General features: G+C 32.3%; 2 protein-coding genes across 2 annotated transcripts; one reads left to right on the forward strand and one right to left on the reverse strand.

Moving 5' to 3' along the window:
* Positions 1-6,422: 6,422 nt before the first annotated feature.
* LOC139510560 (uncharacterized) lies at positions 6,423-9,117 on the reverse strand. Its single transcript, XM_071297123.1, has 4 exons — positions 8,967-9,117; positions 8,279-8,380; positions 7,428-7,529; positions 6,423-6,571 (listed from the first exon to the last, which is right to left on the reverse strand). The coding sequence occupies exons 1-4, from the start codon at positions 9,009-9,011 to the stop codon at positions 6,443-6,445; spliced, it is 378 nt and encodes a 125-aa protein (XP_071153224.1). The 5' UTR covers positions 9,012-9,117; the 3' UTR covers positions 6,423-6,442.
* Positions 9,118-11,253: 2,136 nt separating this feature from the next.
* Positions 11,254-16,919, forward strand: LOC139510561 (uncharacterized). Its single transcript, XM_071297124.1, has 4 exons — positions 11,254-11,372; positions 14,814-14,891; positions 15,330-15,443; positions 16,748-16,919. The coding sequence occupies exons 1-4, from the start codon at positions 11,274-11,276 to the stop codon at positions 16,871-16,873; spliced, it is 417 nt and encodes a 138-aa protein (XP_071153225.1). The 5' UTR covers positions 11,254-11,273; the 3' UTR covers positions 16,874-16,919.
* The last annotated feature ends 3,615 nt before the right edge of the window (positions 16,920-20,534 follow it).

Consider the following 20,534-nt stretch of genomic DNA (forward strand, 5'->3'; position numbering starts at 1 on the left):
ACACTTAGGTATAGAACTAAACTCTCGATTTAAATCAAATCAAAGAACTGAAAGTTCATGTAGAAAAGGCAGAAACGCATACTTTGCATTGAATGGTATAAAGACAAACGCAACGAATCCATGTGTATTACTCAAACTATATAAAACTGTGATACTAACCAGTGTATTATACGGGTGTGAGATGTGGAATAACATGAAATCTTATGACAAAGCTACTTTAAACCGGTTTCAACATTTTATAGTGAAACATATACTCAACTTGAAAACATCGACTCGATCTGATATGTGCGAAAGTATTCTTGGTATTCATCCAATAACAGGATATATTGACAAAAGAAAACTTATATTCCTACAAAAACTGTGTACCTTAGACATTTCCTCTCTTTCTAAGAAGATATTTCTTACCAGGTTGTTTACTTTCTTTTTAGATTCTCAAAGGAAGCAATACGGATTTATTCCTGATATCATTGAGATTTTAAAACAGTATGGACTTATGAGTTACCTTCTTGACTATATTGAAGATGGAACATTTCCGTCAAAACAAATTTGGAAGTCTATCGTTTATAGCGCAGTTGATAGTATACAGTTAAACAATTGGTTACACCGTGTTAATTCTGATGACAACTTCACACGTTTCAGGAATATTCATACATCAGTGACAATTACGGAATTTTGGAAACACTCAAGTTGTTTTAAGGAGATTAAAAATTCCTTTTTAATCACCAAATTACTAACTGAAATACCAAATACAACAAGTAATACATGTGATATATGTACAAGGAATTTTAAAGATGTTTATGTACACGCTTGCTGCAATTGCCCAAGTACTAATGAACAGTGCGAAGTATGGTGGGACATTTTAAGTAACAATTTTCCAGTGCAGCTTTACTGTGAATTAAGCATGTATGACGACGAAATCCTGTTTCAAATTTTACTCGGTCGAAAACCACTGACAATTTTTTCAAGCATAGATGAATCCGATCAATTTCTCAAGCTGTGTCATGCACATGTTATCCAGTGTGTAGCAGAATATAGTCGATCTCTTAGACAGTGTTGTTAGATGTGTCAATACATGATGTGTCACTGCATTTTTACTTAAACATTGCTTGCATAGACTATTTATATATTATCTTTTGTGTATTTACCTTATATTTTGCTCTTATACTAAAATTGTGTGTGTAATTATATTGTAACGTTTACTTATATTTAATTATTGTATGTTCATTGAATCTCATTTATGAGGAATTAAAGATATGAATGAATGAATGAATGAATGTCTCGTTGGTAATTATATAAACATCTCTTTATTTTTTCTTAAGTTAAATGTTTGCCAGTGGGCGTTAAACAAACACCAATCCATTTATCCATCTGAATCATCGCCAAACAAGCAAGATAAAGGTCAAATGAAATATGTTCATTACAATGTAGTTTGATAGTGTTTTACACCCGACATATTGTGTCAACTTTAACCTATTGGCTCATGGAAATATAAGAAAGCCGAGAAGAATCATTCAAAATTCAAAATAAAATAAAAAATAATAGTTTATAATTCATAATTTTGTCTCATAATCTTATAGAAGTGCTATTACAATTTTTCTTTTTTGATTGATATATAAAAAAAACAGTAACCCCTTGGTCTTCTTCCGATTTGCAGTAAACGTTTGTTCTTGTTTTGCTGTGCAGGACACATAGATGATGTTCGGGGTTGCCATGATAAAGGAATTACCAATTAAATTTCCTAAATTTTTAGGTTATACCCTGCTGCTGGTGGACTATAGTACTTGTCGTGTGATGACCTATAGTTGTTAATTTGTTATGTCAGTTGGATTCTTATGGAGAGTTGTCTCATTGGCACTCATACCGCATCTTCTTTCTATATAAGATTACAAAAATACATGTATATTTAACCTAGTAACCAGTGCATTAATTCTGGTCTGATTTATTTGACAGTTTGTGTAAAAATATACTGAGTAAATCATTTTGCAAAAATGCTAGGGTTTTATCCTCTCTGATGGTTTAAACTGTTTTTGTTACTATCGAAACTAATAAAGATTATTCGAAAAACACTTCCTGAAACTTTCTATCTTTTCCAAAAACCTTTGGTAAAATGGTGACAAATTGATATCCAGAAAACACTTCATACAAAGCCGGTAAAACTAGTTACGCATTTTAAATACTTTGATTTACCACACAAGTCGATGGCATGTACTGGACGTTTTTCCCCGGTGCACACATCAAAATAATTACATTAGATGCATTGTATGTTTCATTATAATACGTTATTCTGATTGGCTAACTGCACATCGCGTGTTATTCCTTAAGCAATTGCATTACTCAATGAAACTTATCATTCATGTTAACACGAGGTTCCACAATAAAGTGCACAGGTGAATTAAATCAAAAGTTGATAAAATTCGTGTTTTCATGATCCTAGCTAAAAAATGTAATTATAAGAATTGAATGCTTCTTTTTGTAACTTCATAGGGTTGTAAAAGCGTTGACTGTGCGCACATTTTTAGAATGAAGCGCTTCCGCGCTTCATACAAAATGTACTTCGGTCAATGCTTTTACATCCAGGTAGAATGAAGTTACAAAAAGAAGCATTCAATTCTTAAGTAGTTTCACAATGAGTGTAAATGAATACAACATTGATTTGTCATCAGGTATTCAAGTATCACAACTAGAAAAAATAGGAAGCTTCCTGAAATAAACGTTGCTTGAACGTTAAATACATTTTATTCTTCTAAAGTAACAAGACTTTGGATGTGGGTCAAATTTAAATCATGGTTGTTTTAATTATTTTGGCATTGTGTCGATATTTGTAGTGGACTATCAGTTTCCGAGTTTATCATCATCTCAGAACATCGTTACTGACATGATTTAAAACAATGTTTGTTTAGATTTACCGTTTTTCAATTTAGAAAGTATAAAAAAAACCTAAGGTTTCAGCTCCCTCACACATAGTAAACTTAAATATGGATTTAGTTCATATTCTATGTCCTTATTATTCACATAGCTCACTAGCTGTTGCGATTCTTATACATCATTGCTTTAAAGTAGATTATTAGGATTTGATTGTTCCTGAAGAATGTAAATCCAGAATTTCTCGTCTTTTAAAAAGTGGTTGTTTTCCCTTTTTGTCAATACAAAAAAAACTAATAAACCACCAAGTGCATGCTGATTATGGCTGAAATGTATTGATTTATCTTTTTTGCTGAGAAAAAAGGGTTGGTAGTGCTATTTCCAGTTAAATTGTAAAGCAAATGAAAAAATGTGAAGCGTAAGAAATTCTCTTATCCTTATAATGCATTGTATTATGTCCTGAATATTCCCATTTTATAATGTACTTGAACAGTATAAGGAAACTTATCTTATATCCGAAATAGAAATTCGTGACATAAGATTCTTTAGTATGTAATGACCTTAATATTAATACATAGTCGTGTTGAGTGCGTGGTTTTCTTTTCGACGTAATAATTCTCAAATTGGGTCGGAACTAAATCGTAGTACATTGAAGCAAGCCTGATGTTGCCCGCCTTTCATATACACGGATTTAAAAAAAAGTACATTTACGAGAACTGAACTTTTCATTATAACTGAAGAATGCTAAGAAACTTTAGAAATTAGATACCTAATCTAGTAACATCTGCTTTAAAGCCGTAATCATATGCCTATTTTTATTTAATCCTAGAAGTAAAATCTCGACGGCAAGAAGGATATTACACAATAGATATTTTAGCTATATAAAACATTGTGGACTTGGTTAATTCGTAGGCAATGTATCTTTCCAATTTAAGCGAATTGACGGACAAACGTATTTATTTTACCCTCCCTGCCTCTTAAAAGAAGCTAGAGGCATATGAATTTAATTGTCGGGTACACACCATAAATAGGACATCCGCACTTTTTCGGGATGTATCAAATACGTTATGTATCTTCAGAGTGTGCAATTACACTAAGTTTGAGTCTGCATTATTTGTTAAGAACATATATGTTCATTTGGAGGGCGTTGCTGAGATTTTTTTTAACTGTTACACAATACATGGAAATGAACAGTAAAATCCGTTACAAATGTCTTTGTCATCAATATGTAACATAACATGATTTTCAAAACAAAAGGATATGTCATATTGACAGGTCGATACTTTTTCTTCTATTGCCTAGCTATGATCGGGAGAAATCTGTTTGCGCCAACGAATGTCCTTTTTGTGCAACAAATCATTGGCGCAAATGCTACGTACGTGCCACTTATTATATACATGCATAGTATAATTAGAACCAAAAAAAAAAGTATACGATTGCACCAATTAAAAGAAAAATGTCTTCCCCCTCCTTTATCCAGTTTGGCACCGGCAGCCATTTTAAGTAATTTGATAACAAATTTTCAAAACATAAAACTATTAACAGCTGCATGACGAAATAGTTATATCAAACGCTGGATTCGTAATTCATGTTACTAGTAGTTTTTCGGCTTAGTTTTCCTGGTGCATAGGTCCGATCTTTTCAACTACAAATGATTCCTTTTCTGATATATATGCCTGCATCTAACAGCTGCTACATGGGTATAGCGCGATTTAATTTAATATGTAGTTTATGTAGTTGCTCGTTATTTCACATTTTGTAAAAATAAAATACAAATCGGGATGGATGTGACGACTTCTTTTAGTATGAATAAGTCGACATAATGTGTATTCAAGTTCTATGTGTGTGTATACATACCTTTCGTTGTAATCAAGATATTTGATTTCTTGATGTGATTGAAACCGTGATGACGTGTTTTTTAACAAACAATCGGCATTCCCATTGGAACCAACTGTGCTCTTTTTTCTTGTCAACTTGTTTCTTTATTCATATGAGGCTCCATCGGCAATAAAAGCTTTCCCTTGCTGAATTATTGAACTACTTATTCGTGTTTAGTTTAGTTAGTTTTCACCAGAGCATATGTCCCAGAGTTGTCATAACTATTCAGATCACTCGTTCTTTGTATGGTCCGGTGCATCGCACATATTCATTAACAAAAGGTCATTCGGTCAACTCTTGTAACACAACCTTAAAAGTTTATTTACAAGTCACCCTGTTTCCCTTGGGACAGATTTCTAAACATCCCAAAATAAGTTTTCTTTGTTTAATTGTGCACTGTGACATACCTTTTTTATATTCTGCTTCGTCTTGACTATGTAAATATGGTCATTTAGATTTTTGTTTAATAGTCTAAATATATTCTATTCATTAACTCGTCATGTATAAATGATATTAATACTAAGTACGAAATACACAATGAGTACAATGTAATAAAAAGGAGACTATTTAGGACACAAGAACTAGTATATTCTTTTATAATTAACAATTATTGAGGAACAAAATTACACAAAAGTACCAAAAAATGCGTGGTTCAGCATTGATATAGAGTAGTGTTGTTGCGTCCCTTTATAAAAACAACACGGTGTTGAGGTAAAATCTGAAATGTTCTTACAGACGATGAAATTGATGATGATCGAACGATTTAAATAAATTCATAGAACACATTTAGAGCTAGTTGTTTTTGTATAGACAAATAGAAGAAGTATTGAAAACTTAATGACTTTGATAGACCGCTAGTCGAAATAAATCATGTTAAGATAGTCGGTAAGATAAATTCGTTACACAGTGTACTAGTGAACGTATACTTAATACCACCAAATCATAGTACATGTACGTCACATCCGGTTGCATACGAAAATAGGTCGAAAAAATATTCCCTTAAATTGAACTGTTGTAGGAAGGTAATCCTAGATTTAATTTCAGTAAAACATTTCTGGATCATTAACGTATATCTTGGGTATTTCAAAGCATCATTATTTTTATTTTATTTGGGGGTTTCTATATAATATTTTTGAAGCTTTAGGTTAGATGATTACTAAAGCTTGTATACATACAGATGAAAAAAAGAGGTGAAATTTGATTGGTTAACTTCCAGTGATGGTTGTGATATTTTTTATAGTACTGGACAGGATAAAACTTTACTCATGACATGTATTTCTTTATTTGAAACTAAGATAAATTCTGCACAATTTTTTAAAAAGTACAAATTTAACAAAGACTAATAGGGGAAAATCAATGGTGGTATAACACCTATTCGATATATTTGGTGCCTCGCCCTCACCCCATATGGATTTTACTGTCCCCATATAGACTATATCGTATTAGGTCTCCAGCACACTATGTAATAAATAGTGTCAGTCGATCTGCAAATATCTGTTTGTAAATAAACTCTACATATTTTCAAAGTAAAAACAATTTAGATAATTATTAATAGCAAACACTACATTGGAGGTCATTCGGGGTCTGCACTCTTACGATCACATAAAGAGTATTCTGTCTACTGTCAATAATCGCTATATTCCAAGATAACATAATTTTTATCCAACAATTTAAGATATAAAAAGTGCAAATATTGTGTGTTTTATTGTACAAGTTTAATCATATGTTCATGAGCGCAGTGCTTATTGTAGACGTAGTGGGAAACATGGGCATGATCGCCTCCAGTCATTGCCGTGTGAGTAGCAGATGTCATAAAATGGAACATCTGAGTCTGAAAAAACAAAACAAAATTAACATCGATGAAAAAGTATTATATTTGTTTAAGTGTTTCTCATAAATAAATTCACTTTAGGAGTAAAAATACAAAAACGTTACTGGCGGTTTGAATATGACCACTAGGTGAATAGTTTCAGCATTTGCAGCAATGTAATTTTGCAAAAATACTTAAAGAATACATAAAAGCTGATACAGGCAGAAAGAAAGTACACGAGTTAACATATTAGAGATATAAAACTGTAGATAAGTGCCTGTCTTTGTAAAAATCAGGCCATTTTGAAAACAACAAAATACTGTAATACATCTGAAAAACCCTACCGACACAACCATCCTATAACAACAACACGGTGTTGAGCTAAACCTAAAAGGTTTTAACAGACGAAGAAGCTGTTGATAAACGAATGAAATAAATTCATAACATACATTTAAAGCTAACAAGTTGTTATTGTTGTCATTTGTTTTTGTATAGACCAATGGAAGTAGGTTCTTAATACAAACGGTATTGAAGCCTTGATCACTTTGATAAGCCACTAGTCTAAATACCACATGTTAAGATAATCGGTAAATTTGTTACATAGTGTGCCAGTGACTAAATACGCTTCTCTCTCACCCCATATGGAATTGACTGACCCGAGCTTCACTCTCAACCTATATAGAATTTACTGACCCCATATATATATCATATATTAAGTCACTAGGCTAAGCACAATATGCAACTAATAGTATTTGCTACTTGATGAAAAACCATCATCATCGTCTTCATCGTCATCTATTTAACAGATAAAACATCATTTAGTTTTTTATCAGCCGTCAAATTTAGAAGAATAAAAAAAAAGATGAATTATATATACCTCTATTCTCCTCATGCCATCGGGATTGTGTACCATGTGTTGCTCAGCAAAAGTCAAAGCCATGAAGTAGCAGTAACCCTTTGTTTTAAGTATCAAATAGTTCTGTAAATATAAATTATAATCATGAAGTAGTAACGGGGTAAAAAGTATGTACTGCTTCTTTTTTTGGACTTTAAGTATATTAAAGCTAAGAAGAATTTCCACAAAGCACATTTTAATGAGTTTGTTTGATTTAAAACTACCTAGCTGGATATATGCATACTTGAGACTACGTCACGAGACACTGGAACTATCGTTGCAACATTCTAAATAGAAAACATATTATTTCATTCATAAATATTATAAGTAAGGATATCATTTATACGAAAATCAAGACTGTTGTAATGGTCGACATTGATTGATTGTTGAACGCTTCAAAACGAGAACATAATAACAATAAAATGAGAATATGGTGTTAATGAGGAAGATGAGGATATATTGGATAAGAACTAATTCCTAGTTTGCAACAGGCCACCTACGATCCTCGGAAAGAGTGTTTGTATGGTTATTAACGTACAGAGAGCGTAACACAGTCTATACACGACATTCTGACCGGACATGGCTGCGTTCTTTACATCCCGCACAGCAAAACGTACACCCATCTTTGGTCAGGGTTTTACTGAAAGACGGAAGAGCCCAAAAGTGACAGTTTTTCTATACCCTTGTCACCCTTGGGGATCTGGCGTAATGTACAAATATGCATAACACGTTTAATTCATACTAGATGAGGAAAAAGACTATTCTCGTATTCCGATTATAACATTTTTTTCGAGTACTAGTATTCGAATTATACACAATGACTGATATCTTACCGAAGTGTCATCGAAGTAAAAGGCTAGACTGTCTTTTTCATATGGTTCACGTGTTGAATGGTGTGTATGGGTCATCATAGTGGTCATTGCATCTGTTACTGACTGTAAAGACAATTTCAATGTTAGTACTAATACTTGCATGGCTTCTTTAACTAAAACATCAACGACAACAAAACATGCATTTTCCCGTTTAAATGGTTTAACATTAGTAATTTTGGGGGCCCTTTATAGCTTGCTGTTCGGTGTGAGCCAAGGCTCCGTGTTGAAGGCCGTACCTTGACCTATAATGGCTTACTTTTATAAATTGTTATTTGGATGGAGAGTTGTCTCATTGGCACTCATACCACATCTTCCTATATCTATTATAGCCAGTATTTAGGCGCCTCCTACTACTACTAGTACTCACAATAATTGTTTACTTGAACTCACTTTGTTTGTTCTTTTATCTGCTTTGAGAATATCATGTGATTGAAGTTAATATTATTGTAAAGTTTTGGTAATTCTTCGTAATTCAAGGAACAGTTGTCGCCCGTACATTTATTCCTCCTTTTCCAAAATTGAATCGTATGACGTTGGTTTAAAATATTGACATAGATTTTTAAGATTTCTTGATTAATTAAATGAAATGTAGCACATCATATTAAATACTTCTTTAATATTGGTTATTATTAAAACATGTAATACTTACAAAAACTGCAAAAACAAAAGCGATTACACAAGCCAAGAACTTCATGTTGAAAACTATAAAACTAGACCGATGTCAAGGAATAGATAACGTTATATATGAGTGAAAACGTGAAGTCATGAGAACTCTTCACTCTACGTAAGACCTATCTTCCTATCTTAGATAAGCCAGTATACTGACTTTCCTTGGGTCAAGTCTTATTACATTATCATTATATGTTATGTATTATTTTATATTGATGCAAGTTTCATATGGGACAAAATATTATTTGAGGGGGGGAGTTGAAATATTTAAACAAATAAAGTTAATTCCAATTAGAAAAAAAAACCGATTGTTATAGTTAATAATTACATTAGATGTATGTTTCATTATAATACTTTATTCTGATTGGATAACTGCACATCACGTGTTATTCCGTAAGCAGTTGCATTGCTCAATACAACTTTTCATTCATGATATCACATGGTCCAACAATAAAGTGCACAGGTGAATTAAATAAAAAAATATAGAAAATTCGTGTTTTCATGATCATAGCTAAAAAATGTAATTATAAGTATTGAATGCTTCTTTTTGTAACTTTATAGGGTTGTAAAAGCGTTGACCGTGCGCACATTTTAAAAATGAAGCGCTTCCGCGCTTCATACAAAATGTACTTCGGTCAACGCTTTTACACCCCAATAAATTTACAAAAAGAAGCATTCAATTCTTAAATAAAAACAAAATAGCGTGTCTAGCTTTACAAGGAACATTTACATATTTAAGACATACATTGCATGTCAGCCTCAACTTTCACATTTTGAATAGAGCAGAGTGTAATTATGCTATAACCCCCTCAGTACTGCATAGAATTTTCCCTAACATATCGTAAAATGTACAAATGCAATATTTTTTATGATTTTAATTTTAATATATTTTTTTTTAATGATCAACTGGAGATGCTTAAAATATGGTTTAGTGGGAAATATTATATTAAATTTATTTTATAATAGATGTTATAGTTTAGTTTCTATCGTGTGGGAAATTATTTTCTAGTTCTTAATTACAACACAGAAAAACCGAAAAATAATTGTCATTGAATAAATTGCAGTGCTTTCGAAAAAGTCATTCAATTTAAAATGAAAAAAATTGTTACATGTAAAACATCTTTGTTGTTTTTGTGTGTTCATTGGATATCTTTTCAAAAGTTTGTCAATATGTTCGTCTGACGAATATGATCGCTTACTCAAATGTTTTGTTCCACGACCTAGATATCTTGCATACTAAGATGTGTATATGCCATATGTGGGTATCGTCATATATATATATATATATATATAATGATGATTGTTCAGTTAGTAATATCTAAATTCTGTTTACGTTCTTAACATCAAAGTGTTTGCATTGCATGTAAAACTTATAAAAAACTAAAGATTTAGTCAAAACGTCAAAGCTTCAAAATCCTACAAGACTGTCCAATCAAGCTCACAATAATCACAGTACAACTAAGTTTTATTTTTTTTAAAAGCAAGCTATCATAGTTACAAGACTCAGATTTCCACTCGCCAATTTCATATCGAGTACGGAGTCTTTTTACATCTCATATAAATAAGGCTACAATGCAAAGAGAAATTGTGTCGTAGACATTACATAGGACAATCATAGATGTTATAACGAGGGATACATCTATGGGTCAAATAACAGTAAATGTACTGTCACAGATTTTGCTAACATTTTGCATACAACTCTGTATCGTTAAACTATAACTAGAAATCCACAAAATAACGCATTTATCTCTTTAATCATCTAAAATATCACTGATCGAATTCTTTCAAAATATACAGAATAACATACAAGAAACTATTTCGTTTAGAACTACGCATTCTCAATTCGTGTTTAATGCTACGTCATCGGCACTCATTGTTGTGTGACTTCAGAAGTGTAAAATTGTCTGACTTGTTTCACATGGGAAATCACTGTATGTAAAAATAAATTATATTGACATTTCTAAACAGGAATTTTGTATAAATATTCACCTTACAGTATAAAAAAATCATCAATTTATTTATTTCCATGTATCTTTTAAAAAGAAATAATTGACTGGTTTTTCGATACACCCAATGATTCACATTAAAAGTTAATTCTAGTATTTGTTTTGTATTCCTTGGGAAATGACGGAAATAACAATATCAAAATATGGAATCTTAATATTCGCTATCTACAGAATTGTTCCCAACAATGTGAATACATGTGGTTTCTAAAAGTATGAATTCGGAGTTGACATACACGAATTGTGTTATCTTATAGATTTCAGCTTTATAATGTATTGAACACATGTTTGGATTCTCTTGTCACATTTTCATTAGACGACGTCCTTTCAACATGACAAGAAATTTGTTGAGTGCATTTTTGCTTGCATTTGTTCTGTTTGAGGTAAAACCATTTTAAATTTTTATACGATAAGTTAAGATGAAACATTTATTCGTGTTGATAATGCCTTTTTCTATTAAATTATTTCCAGCATTTATCTTATGTCAATAATTGTAAGCATTCCTCTTTAAGCGTAAGAAGCTATCAATCTACAAAATGAACGATAAATATGAAAGTTTTGATAAAACTAAGTTAGTCGAATAAATGTAACAAGGTGGCGAGCTTTGCATTTTAGTTTGCATTTGAATTTGTCTGCGATTGAGAAACTTAAGGCAGATAAGATTGTAACTGAAACACATACACTGAATAAAGAACATATATTGTCCAGATACCAACAGGATGACCACTATCGTGAACAAGGAAATAAAAAAGGTACTAATTTGGAAAGCAAGGTCAAATTCTGATCGCTTCAACTTATGTATATCAGGTAGTAGCCACAGTTGGTTGGTTCAATAATGCGGCTTAAGATTATACAAATAAATCAGAAACTGCACTCCTTACAGGTTTTATAACGTCTTCTAGTAAGTTCAGCTGCAATTGACAATATTTTATGAGACCTCAACAAGATATTAAATTTGTTCAGACCATCGGGGGTAGGGACAATATCACTCCTGAAGCGGTGGTATAAGTGTTGGATTTCCTGATCTTAAGGCCTCGAGAAACGATGAAGACACATTACATGTTGAAAAAAACTCTCGTCCCAAATGTGTTGTTTTTACTGCTGCAGTTAAAGTCATAAACAACATCATAAATCACATTGCATAAACTGCTTGATACATGAATTAGTTATAGACAATTCACTTTGAAACTGACACAACAATTACTAAAGAAGAAATCCTGCATAATCATAAATCCGTTCTATGTTTCTTTGGAATTTCAACCAAAGATGAATAACTGGATCTTCCAACATTATACAAGATACCTAGTTTTCTCGTTTGAATTGTTTTACATTGTCATTTCAGAGCCTTTTATAGCGGACTATGCGATATAGGCTTTGCCCATTGGTGAAGGCCGTACGGTGACCTATAGTTGTTACTTTTTGTGTCATTTGATCTCTTGTGGAGTGTTGTCTCATTGGCAATCATACCACATCTTCTTATATATAAACTACATAAGTGTCCATATACCACAAAACGGTATATATAGCTAGGTCTTCCAAGTGCTCCACGAAACCTCTTCCTAAATTATTAACATCACTTTTATCAGCAATCAAAGCCGGGCTTCAAAGTTATTGTGAAATTACCCACTAGTATTCTAGAGGTGGCGTGAATCAGATGTGGATACTTGTGGCGTTTGTTATCACTAAACTAGTATATACATTTGTTTAGGGCCAGCTGAAGGACGCCTCCGGGAGCGGGAATTTCTCGCTGCATTGAAGACCTGTTGGTGACCTTCTGCTGTTGTCTGTTCTATAGTTGGGTTGTTGTCTCTTTGAAACATTTCCCATTTCCATTCTCAATTTTATTAAAAATTCCAAAGATCTTTTAGACTACATACAATTTAAGACTGTTTCATCTTGTAATAATATTGAAACATTTGACGTTTTTACACTTTAAACAAATATTCCTCATTCCAAACTTAAAGAAAAATTGAAAGAGTTGGTCAAGCTTTCAAAAAAAAAAAGAATGTTCAACATACATTTGTAGATACAGATGTACAAATATCTTGTCTTCTCGTTTGAATTGTTTTACATTGTCTTATCGGGGCCTTTTATAGCTGACTATGCGGTATGAGCTTTGCTCATTGTTGAAGGTTGTACGGTTACCTATAGTTGTTAATGTCTGTGTCATTTTGGTCTCTTGTGGACAGTTGTCTCATTGGCAATCATACCACATCTTCTTTTTTATATTAGGGAGAGATAAATCCTACTTTGTAAAATTTTAATAATAAATCTGATACTAACAAAACATTTCTCTGAAACTGACATTACAAGATGATTTTCAGCAAACAATTGACATTCCCATGGGAATAATTGTGCGCCCTTGACTTGTTCCTTTATTCATATTAGGCTGATTTCATACAGGAACTTTACTTTCCGCTATATAGATGAAGTTCTCTCATCAAATAATTCAATATTTGGTGACTATGTTGAACGCATCTATCCATTCGAACTTGTGATAAACGATACAATAGAAACAGATAAGTCTGCATCATATCTTAATTGACTTACATCTAGAAATTGACAATGAAAACTTTACGATAAACAAGATGATTTCAGCTTCCCAATTGTGAACTTTATATGTGGCAACTTTCCAGCGTATATCTCCCAGTTCATACAATATTCCAAAGCTTGTATTTTCTATCATAATTTAAAGTTGCTGCTCACAAGGAAGATATTAAACCAAAAATTCCAAGCGGTGAAAATGAAATCATCCCTTCGTAAGCTTTACGGACGCTATCACGTTATGGAATATAATTTTTACAGATGATAACTGACATATTCCTTATGTCGTCCCTTGTTCCAAATGTGACTTACCGAATAAAACTTATTACTGGGTTTGTATTAAAAGGTACCACATTTGGGACCGTTTCTGCTTACCCTTCCAGAGCACATGAGATCATCCCCAGTGGCGTTCGTGTTGCTCATCACTCAGACTTAGTTTAAACATATTTAATTATAGTGGATTGGGAAACAAGTTTTGCAACTTATATTAATCCCTTTCCACTTTGCGGGTGCGAGTGCTGCCTTGTAGCGGCATTAGCCTGCTCTTTTTCGAAATCTACAAGGGTGTCTCTTAACACGGGTCAGCCATTTATCGTCCTTCCGACGAACTATCGTCGTTTCCTCAAGACCATACTCGCAAATGATGTCAAGGGAGCGCCGAAAATTCAGTCCCTGAAATTTTCATCCCAGACGGGAATCGAACCAGGAACCTTTGTGTTAGTAGTCCGATGCACTAACCACTACACCACGGCGGATCCTATTTTTTTGTGTTGTGTTTAGTGTGTTGTTATTTGTCTGTTCTTTTTCCTTTTTAGCCATGGCGTTGTCAGTTTGTTTTTAATTATGGGTTTGAGTTTTCCTGTGGTATCTTTAATCTCTTTTGTCTAAATGTGAATTATGTACAATGCAATTGTTTCTTTAAAATTCTTAATTTAACTATGTTAAAGCATTGAGGTAAAACCCAGCAAATTGCCTCCATAGGTGAAAATTAATTCAAAAACATACCAATCAAGGTAAATTAAGCATTTCAGGAAAATGTGTAAAATTTAAGAGTTTTGATATGCAAGCCTATGTTGATAAATAAAAAAGAAATGACAAAACAAAAACTACTGCTACATCGGTGTATTGTTATATTAAAGTGCATTAGTGATCAGTGGATCTTAAAAAGCGAAGTTCGAACAATAAATTTGTTGCAGGATTTTCTTATTTGTACTCATTGGATAACAAAAATACATCTAGTTTACAATGAATTTATATTTTTTTTCGATTGGTTATTGTAGGCCAGCTATGGAATGACAACAAAAAAGCCACATCAAAATGAAATGGACAACTATAGATTTTATTATGATAGTATGAGTGTAAGTATTTTATGATAATTTAATTTGCTATTTGACAAAAAATAGATGTTTTATCTTTTATCTTGCATGACGAATGTCTTTTTGAATGCAAAACAAAATTCAATTAAATCTTACAATTTCTGGGTTTTTGGCGCTAATCTTATATCAGTACTCGAATCGACCTAATTCCATTGCCCTTCTTTTACAGGAGTCACAGGTGTCAAATCGAAGACTAAATCACTAAACGCTTTATTAAGCGAAAGAAGTATTACTTTTGTTCTGAAAGTCAAAACTATTTATTATAGCTTAACAATGATCATAAAATAATGTTAAAATGTCATGATCATTAATAAATCAAATATATCGTCTTGAATTCATTAAGTTTACTGTATACATTACTTAAGAATATAAGGATGATTTTGTCAAAATGATAATGAAAATAATTTAAATCAATTTAAGCATATGCTTGGCATGGTAAATGTCTACCATCATGGAGTCACCTGCTACATAATGAACCTATCACAAGACGAACAGCAACAAGTACATACAGTAGATGGAAAGACCAGACTTGAGGTTTGTATGACTGATTTGTACTGAAATTAATATAAATAAGATTAAATTTGTAGTCGATTTCAGTGATACAACAATTTAAAATTACTCACAAACCGTGAAAAGTTGTGGAGACTAGCAAATATCTGCCATCAGCAGACACTTTCAAAGTTCCATCATCTAGAAAGTAATCCCTTATGTATAGATATTATCATAAATATGAATAAAGGACAACAGTCTGGGGTATATATCAGTAACCTTCATACAACAACAAACCCCTAAAAGCAAAAAACATCTAAAGGTCAATTTGAGGTTAGCATAATGTTCTAATTTTGTTACTTTATAAACTTTCTTTTGATCTTCATGATTTTCATTTTCATAAAGAAAAAAGGAATTTCGGTGTTATTTTCAACGAGACCACCATCCACCAGAGTTCAAACGAAGTGGCTGCTAGCAATTATAGGCAACCATTCGGCCTTTAACAATGAGAAAATCCCATATCGTATTGTCGACTATAAGAGGGCCCGACATGTCAAAATTAATGTGAAACAATTCAAACGAGAAAACTTACTGCCTAATTTATAACACCAATTTACGAAAAACAAACATAACAAACATAAACTAACGGCAACCACTGAATATTGGCTTTCATTAATGAGACATATATTCAGCATGTCAATGTTATCTGGTTTTGGTGTGCCTTGCTGAAGAGAATTCCGGAACAGCTTTTCGAACTAAAATGCTGACACAAATGTCATTTCAACTCACTTATACACACCATACTACCGGCTATTACATGTATTACTGCAGATTTGTGTTAAACCAGCTATTTTTTTTATCATGTACCAAAGGTTTGTCATCCCGATTGCAAATGATTACCTATTTTTTGCATATATATTGCATCTGCAGTGCCTATATATAACCGATAATATGGCTTGTAAAACAAACAATTGATGATAATGGTACAATAAAAGTTACGTAGACTAAGATAATATGGCTTGTAAAAAAAACCAATTGATGATAATAGTACAATAAAAGTTACGTAGACTAAGTTACTGTGTCAAGTATCGTTGTGACCTACTGTGTTCAAGTGCTTTTTTGAAATAAATTTTCTTTTAATTTTTGGAGATGTCTTTAACCAGGATCAGCAAATATTGAACAGAATCAAGCAGTTATCATTCGAGTTCACGAGAACCGATCATAATATATGTAAAGTTGGAACATCTTTAATACCAGTGATATGATTTATCAGTTCATATGAAATAGCGCATGTTCTTTATATAACAAAAACAATTCTATTAGTTATCTATATTTCTTTTTCGTTACAGCTAAAGATGCTAACCCATTTAAGTTCAGCCACTACACCAATGACATTGGACGCGCTTACACAATCAAGTCAAAGACTTGGTCATGCTTGTACAAAAGCCACAAACATATATTCCATGACAATTTAAAAAAACGTAAAGCTTCTTGTTATATATAAATAAATTATTTAAATAATGTACCTCGTTTCGTTTGATATAGATCCAGTAGAGGATACATTTTGTCGATTTTGTAGTTCACAGCCAGAATGTGGAAAGTAAACTACAAATTCTTATGAATCACAAGCTATGAATGTTCTTTTGTAGTTTTTTTTTATTTTAACATATTTTTAAACAATAAAAGTACATGTGTCGTTGGTCATCATTGCGTTTCGATTTTTATTATTATCTGAAATTAGGACGTTAGTTTTCTCGGTTTTACAATTTGATACATCTTAAATCTTTTGTACAAATGTAGTAGCTTTGCGTTTTGGGTTTTGCTCATTGGTGAACCTCATACAGGGACCTATATTAAGTTAGTAAATTATTTGTTATTTTGGCCTTGTGTTGGTTATTAGTCTCATTGCTAATTATACATCATCTATTATTCTTGTCGTGTTTAGATATTTGAAACTCAATACAATGCAGTTATTTTATATACAGTTAAATAAAAAATGCACAACTCCCGCGGAAAATTCAAAACGGAAATTCTATAGTCAAATGACAAAATAAACACTCTTATACATAAAACGAATGCAGGGATAACAACTGTCATATACCTGACTTGGTTACTTACAGGGATTTTCTTATGTAGAAAATGGTGGATTAAACCTTGTTTTATAGCTACATGTAGATTAACATCTCACTTGTATGACAGTCGCATTAAAATTCCATTATATTGACAACTATGAGTGAAAAAAACCAGACAAACGTTGACCTAAAGCTGCTAATTTCTGTGTCATTTGGTCTCTTGTGGAGAGTTGTCTCTTTGGCAATAAAACGCGTACGACATCTTCTTTTTTTTATATATAAAAGGTAAAAATGTCAAACATAGGGGTAAAGCAGTCAACGTTGTTTTATAATCTTATTCGCTATAAAACTAACAAATATGTAACAAAGAAACATAAAAAAGGCATGTAGACAAAGCATATTAGCAAAAATGAAAGACAAGAATATGACAAAAAAAGCACAATAACACAATAACACAATGACGGGGTGTACAAGTGCAGAGCCACGTAATATGTAACAAAGTAGCACAAAAAGGCTGTTCGTTGTGAGCCAATGCTCCATGTTGAAGGCCGTATTTTGACCATCATGGTTTACTTTTATAAATTGTTACTTGTCTCATTGGCACCTGTACCACATCTTCCTATATCTATATAGACAAAGCACATTAGCAAAAATGAAAGAAAAGAATACAATATTTTTCCATAGAACAATAGCACAATGACGGGGTGTATAAGTACTGTACAGAGCCACGTCAAATGAATATCACCAAAACAAACTAAACAGTAAAAGTTATATTCATAAATTACAAACAAAAGAATATTATAACACGTTATAACCAAGAATCTATACTTCTATTATTTGTGAAGTTGATACGTGGAATAATTATCAACCGGGTCTTGGTACCTTCCGTTGAACCTTTTTAGAAGGACGAGACGTTCTTTGACATATTCCTGGTTCATCAACTTTTAACTCAGACACTGGTGACCTTTTGCAAAGTTTGAGTAGCAGCTGCAAGCTATTGAATAATGAATAAGTTGGGGCATATATTATATCTCATATGCAGGTGAAGTTGGTATATTGGTTCTAAGGTGGGAGAAATTGATAACTTCAAAATTAAAATCGTCACGTTTATTGTAGATTCTGAAACTGCGATTATACCTTGTATGTCAAATTCGAGGACAATGTATGCGTCTAAAAATAAGGCAGAAGAAGTCGTGTCTGTTGTTTTTATTTTATTTTCTCGTAATGGGGAATATAATAGTGGAATCACATTAGAAAAGTTTGGATTTATTATATTATTTAAAAGAACATTATCAGTATACAAGGTATCTGAATGTGAAACTGAATGATCTGGCTTCTTTGGTCTTTGTTTTTGATAAGTTTCGGATGGAACTCCGACTTTTATGAAAATAAAAAGAGGTCGACATTGAGAGGCGCACTTAGGAATACCGAAGATTTGTTGAAAAAGTCTTCCTCCAAATTCAACAAATATTTTGTTAATAAGAAACTCATGCATACTGATCACTTGTTCCTCTGTGTAGCATGTTTTACTGTTTTGTTCACTATTAACAAAACATGCAGTATAATATTCCAAAGATATGATTTTATAGCGTATGCTACCATTGAAAAGCATGGTGGATTATTTCTTTTAGACCATTTTTTCAATTTCACATGTGGAATGGTTGAAAAATCAAAAGTTTTGATAGGACTTATTTCAGAAAAAGATCGAGATTTGAAATTATCATGAAGTTTTATTTAGAGTTTTTTTAGAATCTACATATGGAAGATACCACTACGCGAGTAAACAGTTTCACAGTATTTCTGAAAACTCTCTTTTACTGTAGACAGAATTTTTGGTCAATGTAAAGGACAATTCTTTTGTAGAACATGCAGACGAGCCGGCTATGTACCGATGTTTGTACAGAATTTTGTGGAGCTTACGAATCCCTTATAAACAACATAAGGCCTCCGATTTCCTGTAATATTAAATTATATATTTCAGGGTGTCAATATTCTGTCTGTAAGAACATCGATAAATATTCATGTCTTTTATATATGTTGTGTTCATTTTATTATTTTGTACAGGTTATTACTTGTACAAAAACGTACATACGAGTAATTACTTACTTGTATGATGCCATCATACAAGTTATATCTTGTACAAATATAATTGTACTAGTAATTACTTGTACATTTTTTGTTGAGAAAAAGATAATAACTTGTACAACACATCATCTTTGAAAAAAATTGAAAACAACACGTTAAATAATTTTATGCGTCTGAAGCGCTTTTCTGGATTTACCTTTATCAGGAACGCTCAAAGCCAAACATAAGAAACATAAGATGTATAAGTACCGAAACCGTTGAAGAGCTATATGACAAAAATACCTAAAATAAATAGCCAAATGCATCTAAAGTCAACTTTGCTTGAAGGAGTTGAAACCTTAGTTTATTATAATTTCAAAATTTATAAACGGACAATTTTAGTAAAGTTTGTTAAGTCATGTCAGTACCGAAGTACTGACTACTGAGCTGATGATACCCTTAGTGACTGATAGTCCACCAGCAGAGGTATATTGAGTTATGTTTGTTTCTTCTTTTGCTTTAATGTTTTATCAATACCTTTGCATAGTAGATATGATACAGTACATGTATTTTCGAAATGGTAGAAGATTACAGACAAACGATGGACGCAAAATAACAACATATTAAGATAACATGACACCTTGAGAAAATTCAGCTAAACAGCTTGTTGCCACTTAAGTACTGGTGCAAAGTGACAAAGTTGTTAAAAGCAAATAATAAATAAAACCTCTCTACCATTCATTTTCAAATATAAATCATGATAAAAAGATGCATATGTTATATCATATATTGGAAACAAAAGTAAAGCCTGATAGATCAAATAACCTATTTATTTGCACAAGATAAGTAAGCATGACAGCTGGAATTACACGGTAAGCTTTTACATGTGTCTGTCATACAGCCACCCTGATAACGGCAGTGAATATTCCCTTCGTTGTACTGCGTTCATGACGTTAACCTCAATGTTGTACATGTGTATGTCCAACATTGTCAAATCTTT

The sequence above is a fragment of the Mytilus edulis genome, chromosome 2 (genome assembly GCF_963676685.1).
Source record: "Mytilus edulis chromosome 2, xbMytEdul2.2, whole genome shotgun sequence".
Classification (NCBI taxonomy): domain Eukaryota; kingdom Metazoa; phylum Mollusca; class Bivalvia; order Mytilida; family Mytilidae; genus Mytilus; species Mytilus edulis.

Bases quoted from the DNA above. Each gene is read 5' to 3' on its own strand.
- LOC139510560 (XM_071297123.1), bottom strand. From the start codon at position 9,011: ATGAAGTTCTTGGCTTGTGTAATCGCTTTTGTTTTTGCAGTTTTT. The intron at 8,381-8,966 runs GTAAGTATTACA...TTGTCTTTACAG, and splicing joins CTTTTGTTTTTGCAGTTTTT to TCAGTAACAGATGCAATGAC. The intron at 7,530-8,278 runs GTAAGATATCAG...TTATATTTACAG, and splicing joins TTTACTTCGATGACACTTCG to AACTATTTGATACTTAAAAC.
- LOC139510561 (XM_071297124.1), top strand. From the start codon at position 11,274: ATGTTTGGATTCTCTTGTCACATTTTCATTAGACGACGTCCTTTCAAC. The intron at 14,892-15,329 runs GTAAGTATTTTA...AATCAATTTAAG, and splicing joins TTTATTATGATAGTATGAGT to CATATGCTTGGCATGGTAAA. The intron at 15,444-16,747 runs GTTTGTATGACT...TTTTCGTTACAG, and splicing joins ATGGAAAGACCAGACTTGAG to CTAAAGATGCTAACCCATTT.